At 38.8% G+C, this 13,041-nt stretch overlaps 1 protein-coding gene across 1 annotated transcript in view; it reads left to right on the top strand.

Annotated features, from left to right (window-relative positions):
- Window positions 1-9,520: 9,520 nt before the first annotated feature.
- Window positions 9,521-13,041, top strand: part of HCRTR2 (hypocretin receptor 2) — a 29,367-nt gene continuing 25,846 nt past the window's right edge. Inside the window, exons 1-2 of the mRNA XM_015826558.1 lie at window positions 9,521-9,825; window positions 10,035-10,045. Of these exons, the coding sequence (XP_015682044.1) occupies window positions 9,597-9,825; window positions 10,035-10,045 (240 nt within the window). The 5' untranslated portion in view covers window positions 9,521-9,596. The remainder of the gene's footprint in view (window positions 9,826-10,034; window positions 10,046-13,041) is intronic.

The following is a 13,041-nucleotide window of genomic DNA, read 5'->3' on the forward strand; positions in this document are numbered from 1 at the left end:
ATTTTTCAAATTATCAAAATAGAAAATCGCCTTTAAAATGAAAATCTTAACCATTCAACAATTCCAAACTTATCCAAATTTAGGTTTTATATTCATTTCATTTCATTTCTGTATGTTTTGGTCCTCCATAAAAAGTTTAATTCACTGCTTCCATTAGTAAAAGGATGGGGCAAAAATCCCCCTCCTTCATGTTCGGAGGTTTTTTGCTTCTTGGGAATTTTTTTTTCCAGAAAAGTTAATAAGTAGGATAGAGAAAATCGATGATCTTACCCAGATTCAAAGACACTGTTTGAAATAGTGCTTTTTGACTTTGGTTGCTTGTAACTTGGACTAGACTCTGAAGTTAGGGTAGCCTTTCTCCAGTTGGTTTCTGGAATGCTTCTCCTGGACCGATCGGGTTGACCTCCATCTCTCCGTGATCCGTGGGACTTACTTCCTTCTTTGCCGCCTCTTTGGGGTGGCTTCTGGCCCATTTAGGGTCCCCTGACAGGAAGAAATTCAGCCAGAGGGCACGGAGCCCCAAAATCCCTTGGCTGCTGCGCTACTGCACAAGACCTGAAGTCAGATAATGGAAGCTTTTGGTCACCTAAACATAAAGTACTTTGAAATCATAGATAATAGTGTTTTCTTGAATATTGATGGGAAATTAAAGTTTGGGGGGGGGAAACAATAACAGGACATTGTTCACACAAGGATATTAAGTGTAAATGCTATATATATATATATAGGTCAAAAATTACTGATAAATATAACAAAGATGTTTTTACTTAGTTGATAAAAATAAGAATTGTGTTTGCCTAATATGAGATAACAGATATTATTGGAAAGAGAGAGGAAATATTTGATGTTCTAATATTAGATTTTAACTAAAAATTTAGGTATATTACTGAATTATTAGTTAACCCAGACAACATCTATAATGGTTTTGTATTAGAGGGGATACTGTACTATCAGTTAAATAGATGAATATGGTGGAAAATAGATAACTTTTAGAAAACAGAGCAATATTATAATCAAATAGATAAGATGTGTAACCAGAATATTAGACTTTGGTATGAAAAGGGGAAAAGGGAGAAGTTGAGATAAGGGAAACTTTTGGTCACCTAAACATAAAATACTTGGAAATTATAAATAATAGCGTTACTTTGAATATTGATGGGAAAGTAAAGCCTGAAAAAAAAACAATAACAGGACATTGATTGTATACAAGGATTAAGTGCAAACACAATTAAGATATGTATAATCTAAAAATTATTGATAAATGTAACAAAGATGTTTTTATTTAGTTGATAACAATAAGAATTGTACTAGCCCAATATGAGATAAAAGATATTAATGGAAAAAGAAAGGAAATACAGTATTTGATGTTGTAACATGAGATTTATACTAAAGATTTATGTACACTACTGAACTATTGATTAACACAGTCACCACGTTGCTTTTTAAATATCCAATTGTAAAATGAGAAAACCAATAAAATATTATATATATAAAAAGAGAGGAAGTGGTTGAATCCAGTGTTCACCTAAAAGATCTGAGCCACAGCTTGGGGAAAGCTGACTTTCCCTCCAAAACCTGTTGGAGACCACTATTTTATGGTCTCCTTGTGTAGAACATCTGCATGGGGTTCTCCCTTTTGTCCTGCGTGGGGCAAATCTGTTGCTGCCTCCTTGTTTCTGCTGGCTTCAGTGAAGTTGACTTCAGTTCTACCATTGTTTCCCTGGAAGTAATTCAAAGTAACTAAATGAGTTTCCATAGAGCAGGTTACATGTTTGGACTGCCAAAATCCAGACAACCACTTTTTGATCTGTGTCTTTATTGTCATCTAGTGTAGCCAGATATGATAGCTATTCAGATTGGTGTGGGTTTTTTTTTTTTAGTTTTGGACTCTTATGATATTAGCATAGGCAGTATTGGCTCCAATTATCATTTACTTTTATTGACATCAAGGCTCTCCACATCTATTTGCCTATTTTTGTGATATCATCACACCCAGTGTAAGTAAGGTAGGACCACTTGAAAAGATATGAAATAGGATGGGAAAATAACTGTATCAAAATAGTATCAAAAGTAAGAAAAGTGCATTTGAACAAAGGCAAATTTATATGAGTAAAAGAAGTGATAAAAAATTTGGGGAGAAGACCAACAAGTGAAAAATAAGCTTAAATAACATCTGGCTCAGTTTTTAAACCTCGATTTGTACTGTTTTCAGAGAAATTGACGCATACTCTCGGGGTTTGAGGAAGAACTGTTCCCCTGACTATGAGGAAATGCGTCGATAGTATACACTAATTCCAGCCAACTAATTTCACCTCAGGACATCCTGCATTCTAATAATACAGTAGTTATCAGTTTTATTTTTTATATTCACAAACCTTTTAGGTTGTTTATGACTCTCTTGGCCTCGACACTCTGTTCTCCTTGCTAAAATAAAAATGTCACTAGCCAGCTGGGTGAGGTTAAATGTCTCCTGCATCAACACCAACTACAATGGTGTGAATACACAAATGAGTAATCCCCCTTTATATCCAAATAATGCTCAAATAATGCAGATTAATGTTGCAAAGGAAGACTGGCTCCTGTCCAGGCTTGGTAAATAGACAAGTTTTTATGCCCTTCTTTTCATGACAAAGGTGATTATGTTTTCTTTGACACTATAATAGGTGCTGAGTCTCAGAGTCAGTTTGTCAGTTTAGAATTTGCACACCCTAGACTCCACTACCAAAATAATGTGCAGTCATTATTAATGCTGCAGTGTGAATAAAAAGAAACCAAAGAAATATTAATAAAGTGAAATTAAAATATACAGTAAAATGGACAAAATGATACCATAAGTGGAAGGAAAAGCAATTGCTGTTGTTATTGTAAGCTACAAAGCACCCAGACAATTCACCTAATGGGCAGCATTATAAGAAATTTGTGATTCTGAGTACATTCAGTTCTCAAAACTATAATGTCCTCCCTGCCGATCTTTGAAAATGGCAAAAAACATACAGGATAAAATATTCCATTGGGAAACCGGGTCATTTGAGACACAATGGTCAGATTTAATAACTTCTGAAGTGAAGGTAAAAAACTGCAATTGGCGGCATGATTGCCCAGAATGGATGGGACATGTCCTATTTTCTTCTCCCATTACTTCATTCTCACTTCTTCAGTCTCCATATTCTCCACCTTATTGTTAGAACTGCCTAAAACAGTGTGCTAATCCGTGTTTGCAGAAGTACGTGGCGGGGGATTATGAATCCAGCTGCTGTATTTGTAACTTAGGTGCAGGTGTGCAGTTCAAATCACATTATCGACCTGAAAATTTATTTTGAAGTAGAAGGAATCTTATCCCACCTTCTTGGACCTATTCCCGCATACCCATGCACAATATTCTACATGTCCTGTTACCACTGTAAATAAAAAATGACTATAAACCATTTAAATCCCAATAAAATAAACTTTGATCAATATCATATGCCTATCCCATTGCTGATAGAGTAGTAGGTATTGAAAACATACTGGAAGTATGGTCCTAAAAACATCGTAGAATTTGGGGATATTTATATATTGCTGGAAACTAATTTGATATCGGTGGAAAAAAAGGCATTTTCACCTAATAAATAATGAAACTATCTGAGCGTGCATTAGAAATGTATCTTTTAAAATAGTAAATAGCCAATTGTGGCTTTCCCGATGAGGCATAGCAGCAGACTACTATATAATTTTGAACAAAACAGATGCAGTTGGAAGTGGTCATTCATGCAGTGAATAAGGATTTTTTTTCATTTTTCAATCAAGTATGGTAGTACATGTATCTATAAAGAGCTCATTTGCGTTGCTGGAGTATCTGAACGCTTCAGCTGGTGCAAAATGCGGTGCAGTTATGTGTGCCCCTAAAGCGGTACAAGTTACACCTCTGCTTTGCGAGCTGCATTGATTGTCAGTTTGCTTCTGGATCTAATTCAAGATGGTGGTTTTGACCTTTAAAGCCCTTCATGGCACGGGGTCAGGTTATTTGAGGGATTGCCTTTCCCCATTACATCATCCCATCCCATTATATCCAGCAAAAGATGCATGCTATGACTCCTGTCTGCTACACGAGCCCCAGGAGGCGAGCCTTCCCTGCCCTGGCGTCTGCCTTTATGCAACGTTCTTCTCCCTGCCCTTCATCCCTATTGATTTTCTTGAAGTCCCTCAAAACCTGGTTATGTCATCAGGCCTGGCAGCCCTAGGGAACCAGCAGAGGTACTTGAGGTGGCTCCGTTGTTGTTAACATCTGCTGCCCTCTGTTAGACTTTCCAATTTTTATTTTCTGAATAATTATTATTTTTATATGTTAACTGTTTTACCATTTTATTGTGTGAAACCCAGGATCACTTTTTCATGGTGCCCATGTTAATTGGATGAATAAACAAATCAACAGTATGTAGCATCTTTATAAAGAGCACGATCACATTTATTTCTTCTTTTTCTTTTCTGCAGACATATGGGCTACTCTGCAACCCACAGAAACTGAACACGCAAACCAATTCCATGTTGTTGTTTTTCCTCTTCTTAGCCTTTGTCCTACTTCTTTTGCTCAGCACTTAATCTGCTCTGTGCTTGCCTAGGTCTCACAGCAAAGCATGACGCGCGATAAGGGCCTTTGTTTTTCAACCTGCTTGCCACAGATCAAAGCTGGGCTTGAAAAAGGCTAAGAGGGAGGGGAGTTGGCCCCAGGTCATCTAGCTGGTTTTGGTGCGTAGAAGCTGGATCTCCCTACTCCTAGTCCAGTTCTTTAGCCAATATACCAGAGGCTCTCAAGTGAATCCCTTGCACCATTGGATTAAATACCTGTCTCAGGTACAGTGGCTAAAAAATAATAATAAATACTAGATTTATATCCCACCTTTATTTTGTGCAACTCAAGGTTATATACATAAGGCTTCCTCCTGTTGCTTTTTCCATGACAACAGCAAGGGTGGGCTGGAATTTGTCCAAAGTCACCCAGCTGGTTCCCAAGCCTTCAGGAAGAGTAGAATTCATGGTCTTCTACTTTCTAGTTAATCATGACACCAAACTGACTCTCAATTAATTGAATTAATTAATAGATATTCATAATTCTACTAATTAATTAGCTTCTGCATCAGAGACAAATTCCTTGTGTGTCTAATCACACTTGGCCAAATACAATACAGTTGTACCTTGGTACTCAACTGCTTTGTAACTTATCGAATTTGGTTCTCAGTGCATTTTGTCACAGAAATGTTGTCATCATTCCTTTGGTACTCAATGCACAGGCTAGAACTTGTTGATGTTAGCTGCCTTGTGACTCACTGCATTATTTCTTATGGGAAAACTTGGTTTGGTACTCATCATTTTTGGTATTTATCATGCCTCCTGGAACCAATTAACAATGAGTACCGAGGTACCACTGTATTCCATTTCCATTAATAGAATTAACTGAAGGCACGCCAGAAGACAGATAGTAGGAATTCATTTTGAATTTAGGAATCTGCCTATCTGAGGTTGATATCAGTTTGTTATGAACCACACATTACATTTATTATAGGGTGGCATGGAGCCAAGATTCCAATGCAAAAAAACCAGTTTTGCAATATACAGAGGTTCTATAACACCTGTCCAAAAACTAGCTGTGTCTTTTCCCAGGTTTGGGTAGCTGTCCTCAGCTGCAGCACTATCCCCCAAAAAGACGTGTTTGGTTTACCAAGTTGTGGAGAGATGCAGGCTCTGAAGCCCTTTTTTGCCTTTGAATTGATTCTAAAGTCTAGCATAGTCGTAATTTTTAATGAGAAAGGACAAAAAACCCTGTATCCTCTTATGCAATCCATCACAGCATTGGAGACATACTCACCGTAGGTACTTATTGTCCAAAGGTTGAAGGCTATACCGCAGCAGCAGAATATCTGCTTCCATGCCACAGGACCCAGACTTGATCCTCAACCATTTTGAGGTAGAATTAATAAAGTCTCCTGCCTCTACTCCAATCGCCATTGACATTACTGAGCCAGGCAAACCCATATAAGGCAGCAACCCATAGGCCAAACCTCATAGATTAGCTTTATTTACAATAGATTAGCTTTATTTTAAAATACACACAAGTTCTGTTGAGCTGCTTGTTCCTCTTTCGCAATGGAGTACCTAATCTCCTATGGAAAATGTGGCAATTCTCCCCATGACTACTGTCTCTAACATAATGAGATATCATTACCAACCAGCAAGCTCAAGACAAGATATGACGCATCACTGTCCTCCTGGCACCTAAAACATTCACCTATGTTGAGAAGCCTGACAGCTGGAATTTAGCTGACTAAGCTGAGGAGATGCAGGACAGACACTTGTGGCAGTTCCAAATGGAAAATCAGATTTCTGGCACATCACCCAGCCTCCTTCACCCACACAGTTCAGTTGAGATGACAGCTGGGATCATGTGATCTCACCAGGTCATGACTTAGTCTTATTCTTTCCCTAAGTTTTCGAACTAAAGAGACAAAGCAGTGCAGTAGCAACTGGGTTTTTCTTTAATCCAATTATTGGCTGAGAGTTGGATACCGATTGCTAAGGTTTCTTTGCTCACCTCTTGCTCACCTATTGACCAGAAAGGGCACATTCTGGTAGGTAGTTAGTTCTATTTAAGCACTACAGATTCCCAGAACAGAAATGAGCTAGTAACTTTAATAATCAGAATACCATTCTCAGGACCTGCTCCATTTTAAATGTGGAATTAAAAGACTTGGGCAATAAGAAAGTCTAAAACAGTGGTTCTCAACATTTTTAATGCCGCGACCCCCAACCGGTCGTACGTCGAGGACTAAACCGGTCGTAAGTCGAGGACTAAACCGGTCGTAAGTCAAGAACTACCCGACCGGTCGTAAGTTGAGGACTTTCCCTGCCCGGGAGCGCTGCGCATGCATGGTTCCACCCCCTGCGCCGGCCGAGGCGTAGCTGGCAAGCGGCAGAGATGGAGCAGGCCGACCACCAGCTGGCCCAGCCCAAGGGAGGTAAGGCACCCGCCGGAAAAGGGAAAAAAAATGGCGGACAGCCTTGCTTGGCGACCCCCGTGAAATGGTCGATCGACCCCAAATGGGGTCGCGACCCATAGGTTGAGAACCGCTGGTCTAAAATGATCTAAGGTCTAAAAATGTCCGTGGAAAATTGAAGAGAGAAATTAGGAAATATCCTTATGCCTAAGGATATTTACCCATATAGTAGGACTGTATTGCTATTATCCTTCTCATCTTTCCTATTACCTATTTCCCACCTCAAGCACAAAGTCCAGAAGTGGTTTCCAAGTAGAAACAAAGCTAATTGTGTTCTTTTTTTTTTTTATCAGAGCAGTCAATTTGGCCATCTCTGCTAACTTCATCAACTTTTGCAGCCATTCATCCATTGTAGGAATCAAAGTGTCCTTCCATTTTTTTGCATAAAGTAATCTTGCTGCCACCAATCTATATAACAAAGTCCCAAATTTTGTCCAAATCTTTTTCCATTAAACCCAAAAGAAAAGTCTTTGGTTTTATCTTTATATTCACTTTAAGAATCTTCTGTATTAAGATGTGAATCCTACTCCAATGTTTCTTTGCTCTGCCACATGCCCACCATAAATGATAAAAGGTCCCTGTTTTTGCATCCTTGCACAGAATGTCATTCACCCTGCTTATTTTTCGACGTAGATAACTACCACCTGTGTGAAGTGCATTTCTTAATATGAACACATGGGAATCCCGATGTTTGATTTGTATCCATGTTACACTTTCATGAACTTTCCTGTGACTTGCTTAAGAGGGGTAAGCATGAACACCCAGCAATCTAACACGTGGATAAGACTACTCCCTGTCTGAACTATGCAAAGAAATAAATAAATTCCAGTCTCCAATTCAGTTCCTTTATTAAAGCATTAGATAGAAAGGGATCATAAATGACTAACTCTATGTGGGAAGGTAATAGTGTTCCATGCTCTTTAGCATATATTCATGCCAGCCACATGACCACCGAAGTGTCTTCAGACAATGCTGGCTGCCTTGGCTAATACATAGAGATGAGCACCACTCCCTATAGTTAGATAGGACTGGAACTGGGAAAAGTTTACCTTTAACTTTATGCTAGTGGTAAATGGGATTGTCCCTTCCTTCCTTCCTTCCTTCCTTCCTTCCTTCCTTCCTTCCTTCCTTCCTTCCTTCCTTCCTTCCTTCCTTCCTTCCTTCCTTCCTTCCTTCCTTCCTTCTTTCCTCTGTGGAAGTACAGAATATTCTTACAAGAATTCTGAACAGAATGCTTGCTTCCACTCCATGAACTTAAGCAAGGGTCACATTCTTATCAATACCCAAGCAATTTTCTGTACAGTTTACTAGCCATTAGGAAACAACCATCCACTATTCTTTTATTCTTGTTCGATGTGATATGCTATAATTTTCCAAAGTCACACAGAATCAAATGCTTGAAAGGAGAGGAGAGCCTTCACTCCTTGTAAATAAAAATGCTACCTTACAAGTAGTGCTTTTTTTTGTCATAGAATGCACCCGGACGGAGTTCCAGCACTTTTTTGGATGGATTTTTTTCCAATTTTTAAAAGTAACTTTTGAAAATTTGATGTTTGGTACATCTGGGCTTGAATCTCCCTGTTGAGCGTAGCAGGTCGATGGCAAAATCATTAAAATGGTGCATGCGGGCTGATTGTGCGTTGAGTCCAATGCATGCATACTTTATCCGCGCTGGTTGTGATGGCGCTGCTCGGCTTGTGATTGGCCGTGTGGTCACGCGCTGAGTGCTTACTGCCTGTGGTGACTGTTATGTTTCATTAACACAACTGACATGTGTGGGTGTGTGTACAGTAATTGACTACGTACGAAAGGTAAAGAATTTCTTATTTTAAAAAATCGTTGGGGAATTGAAAATATTTTTAAAATTTTTAGTGTAAAAGTGTGACCCCAAATTTAAAAAAAAAAAACTAATTATTTCTCAACCACTGGTCCTGCTAAGAACTGAATATAAAAGTTTTTTAATAAAAGATTAATAGACATGAGTTCCGGCAGCTTTTTTCCTACAAAAAAAGCACTGCTTACAAGAGATAAAAAAAGATCTCTGATTCATTCATCCAGTCCAAAGCAGCCCTGTATCACTAAAGGGAATGGATTGTACAAACATTTATGAAGGGCACCTTCAAAAGTCCTTGGTGGATTTACAATCAGACTCAGTTGAAAGTGTGCACAGGCACATACACACACTCTCTCTCTTCTCATTTCATGATCTCTAGAGTCCCTCGGAACATGCTGCATTTTTCATTTTGCCTGTCACTGCAAGAATGTGCTTCGCACACCCTCTGGCTGAATTAAGAAGCTCTATGCAGGAATTGCTTCTCTCATGCCTGCTGCTCTGTTACGACGGCCTCCGTGCTTCTGGAGCTTCAGTAAGCATCCTGCCACTGGGAGATGCTTGATGCAAAGCTAGTTGAGGAAGTTCCATTGACACACCTGGCTCTTTTTTTCCATCTTCCCTTTTCTGCCTGCTTTTTTTTTTTTTCCCTATTGCTCAATGCAGTTATGTCTGATTGGCAGGAAGCTAGGCTAAACCCCTGAAGGACCGAATTCAGACCCAGAGCAGACCCAATTATGTCTGTGACTCAAGTGGAAGATGGCTTTCTTTCTTGCACAAACTGGTCTTCTAATGTGACAGTGAATGGGACTCGGGAACCTTTTGCAAACCCTCTCACAGACTACGATGAGGAAGAATTTCTGCACTATCTCTGGAAGGAATATCTGCATCCCAAGGAATATGAATGGGTGCTCATTGTTGGCTATATTATTGTATTTCTTGTGGCTCTCATAGGAAACATCCTAGGTGAGTACCATTTTGTCTAGTTGCTTCTTGATGCAAGTTAGATATTTGCAAGTATGCGTCCAGGCAGTCACCAGGAGTCAACACTGGCACATACATGCACACACATGATCAAAGATCCCAGCAGCACAATCCTGGGAATTAGAAACACCATTTCTCTTTTTTAGTCATTAATGATGCATAGAAAATTGCCTCCTTATTTTCATTTACAGGAGCTGTTGATGTGAGAAACACCTGTGCTTTCTTACAGATATATCTCAGGTGGATGGTCATGTTACTGGGTTGCAACAAGACTTAAAATGAATTTTGTACTATGCTCATAAACATATATATTAGTGGCCTTTTACGCAGTTTTCAAATTAAGGCTGCAATGAGGCTTCCCATCTACTTGGGGTTAATGTCTATTAAGTCTATGACTACATTCCATATGGGATTGTGCTATTCACCTGCTTCACAATGGAGCCTTAGAAAGTATATTTCTCCATCCAGTCCTTGTAGAAACTCAGTAATCAGGAAGGAATCTTTTGAACTTTACCATCCAGTGGTACATTATGTGGAAATGTCTTATTAATAGTAACAGCTCTTTTAAGTATTTGCATAATATATATTGAAGATTAAAAAGTAATCTCTTCTACCCAAAGGCATCTGTGTATTAGTATAATTGTAATTATTACTGTTATTCTTACTGCTATCTGCTAAGCGAGTACGCCCAGCACTTCAACTTTCATTCAGTTCTGCATTGGAGAAACTCTTGGCTGTGAGCCTCGCTTGCAACTCCATTCATATCAGTACAGTTGTGAATGGCTATTTCTACCTGTGGCTCATTCATGCTGTCAGAATTGTCAATGGAATTTTGAATGAGAGTATAGCCTTATGATGGTCAGTACCAAGAATAGATATAACAACAGAAAGAGGGTGAGCAAAATTCAGCCTTGTGGGGTATACTTGATTTTTTACCGGAATCTCATGATTGGAGAACTGATTCAAAAGACAAACATCTTGACCTGCAAATTCTGGACCATGAATGTGTTGTTAGTGCCACAACTGAATGAAGGTCTCAACTCTTTGCTCCCCTCCACCCCCCCAAAAATTCCTAATTGTTCCAAGCCTTTTTCATTTCAGTTCTCCCCAGGTTTTTTTTTTTCCATTTAGACCAAGAGGGTGCCATTTGATGGCCTCTTTTATTAAACAACTAGGAAGCAGAAATCCGTGGTGGTGATGGTGATGATGATGATGATGATGATGATGATGATGATGATGATGATAATAATAATAATAATAATAATAATAATAATAATAATAATAATAATAATAATAATAATAGTAATAATAATGTTGGAAGGGATCTTGGAGGCCATCTAGTCTAACCCACTGCTCAGGCAGGAAACCCTATACCATTTCAAACAAATGGCTGTTCAGTCTCTTCTTAAAACCTTCCAGTGTTGGAGCATTCACAACTTCTGGAGGCAGATTGTTCCACTGGTTAATTGTTCTAACTATCAGGAAGTTTCTCCTTAGTTCGAGGTTGCTTCTCTCCTTGATCAGTTTCCACCCGTTGCTTCTTGTCCTGCCTTCAGGTGCTTTGGAGACTAGCTTGACTCCCTCTTCTTTGTGGCAACTCCTGAGATATTGGAACACTGCTCTCATGTCACTTTATACCCTATTTGAAACAGAGAATATTTGAGAGTTAAAACAAATGTAACTTTCAGCGTTACTTTGACTTTCTCCAGAAAAGAAAACAAAAGATGGGGAAAACAAAAGAGAAATACTGGGAATAAGTTGAGAAGAAACAGCTTCTGAGGAAAGCAGGCATGGAGGAAATAATCCTGACACCAGATACAGCCTAGTGATATTGTACATAAAATGGGAGGTTGACATTTGGCAAAATAACTTAAACTTAGGAAAATAGCTTGAAGAGTGGGAAGAAAAACAGCTTATTTTAATCATAATTCTTTGCAGTAATTTAGGACAAAAATTGGACCTACACAGGCACTATTCATTGTGAATTATCTGGTGGAAAGAAGCCAGTGCTTTCAAAAGACAGTTGGTAAAAGGTTTTTCTAGGATGAAGAGATTTTATTTGAATGTTGCAAGTGCTTTGAAAAACACATGCAAAAAGGACGTGTCTGTGTTTCAATCATCATAGCTATTTGTAGGACAAGAACCCCCAGTTTATTTTATTTCATATGGAGCATAGTGCATAAAATTCAGCATAGTGCATAAAATTTACAGAAATAACATATAAAATGTGTATCAAAATCTAAAATGCCAGATCAGTAAATTATTTAAAAAACACACAGTAGGAGTGATAAACTGTAATCCAAAGTATTTAGGAGTGGCCCTTGCTTGGTCCTTAACCTATTAGGAACACTTAAGAAAAACCATGGATAAAATAAAAACCAGGAATGATATTCTTCACAAACTTTCTGGCACCAGCTCTGGATCAAGTACTACAATTGTTAAAACCCCCAGTTCATAGCCTCCTAGGACCAATTGAAATGCAAATACAGACTATCCACAGCCCACTAGGCTCTCTTGTCTCTGTTCTCCATAGACTTCACATAGAGCAGAAGGGAAAAGTTAGGGTACTAGCAGGTGTGTATGGAGTGTCCCTTCTAAAGACCTGGGAAATAGGACTACTTTAAGATTATTTGCATCAATTTGGGAAGAAGACAGTCAAACCAAATATATTCCCAGGGTTGGATAGCCACATTTAGTGTCAACCAGACTTGTCCTATCATTGCCATATTCTGTATTGAAGTCAGCCGGATGGTTAGTAGTTTGTTGGCTACATCTTCAGAATTTGGAATTTATTACAACATTGAAAATGTAACATTGGGAATTATGAGTTTTATTAAAAGCATTACTATACAAATAATACCACTTTACAATGCCTTAGTAAGGCCACACTTGGAATACTGCATCCAGTTTTGGTCACCATGATGTAAAAAAGATGCTGAGACTCTAGAAAGAGTACAGAGAAGAGCAACAAAGATGATTAGGGGACTGGAGGCTAAAACATATAAGGAAAGGCTGCTGGAATTGGGTATGTCTAGTTTAATGAAGAGAAGGACAAGGGGGGACATGATAGCAGTGTTCCAATATCTCAGGGGCTGCCACAAAGAAGAGGGAGTCAAGCTATTTTTCAAAGCACCTGAAGGCAGGACGAGAAGCAACGGATGGAAACTGATCAAGGAGAGAAGCAACCTAGAACTAAGA

The sequence above is a fragment of the Protobothrops mucrosquamatus genome, unplaced genomic scaffold, assembly GCF_001527695.2.
Source record: "Protobothrops mucrosquamatus isolate PMUCROS unplaced genomic scaffold, P.Mucros_1.0 scaffold_210, whole genome shotgun sequence".
Taxonomy (NCBI): domain Eukaryota; kingdom Metazoa; phylum Chordata; class Lepidosauria; order Squamata; family Viperidae; genus Protobothrops; species Protobothrops mucrosquamatus.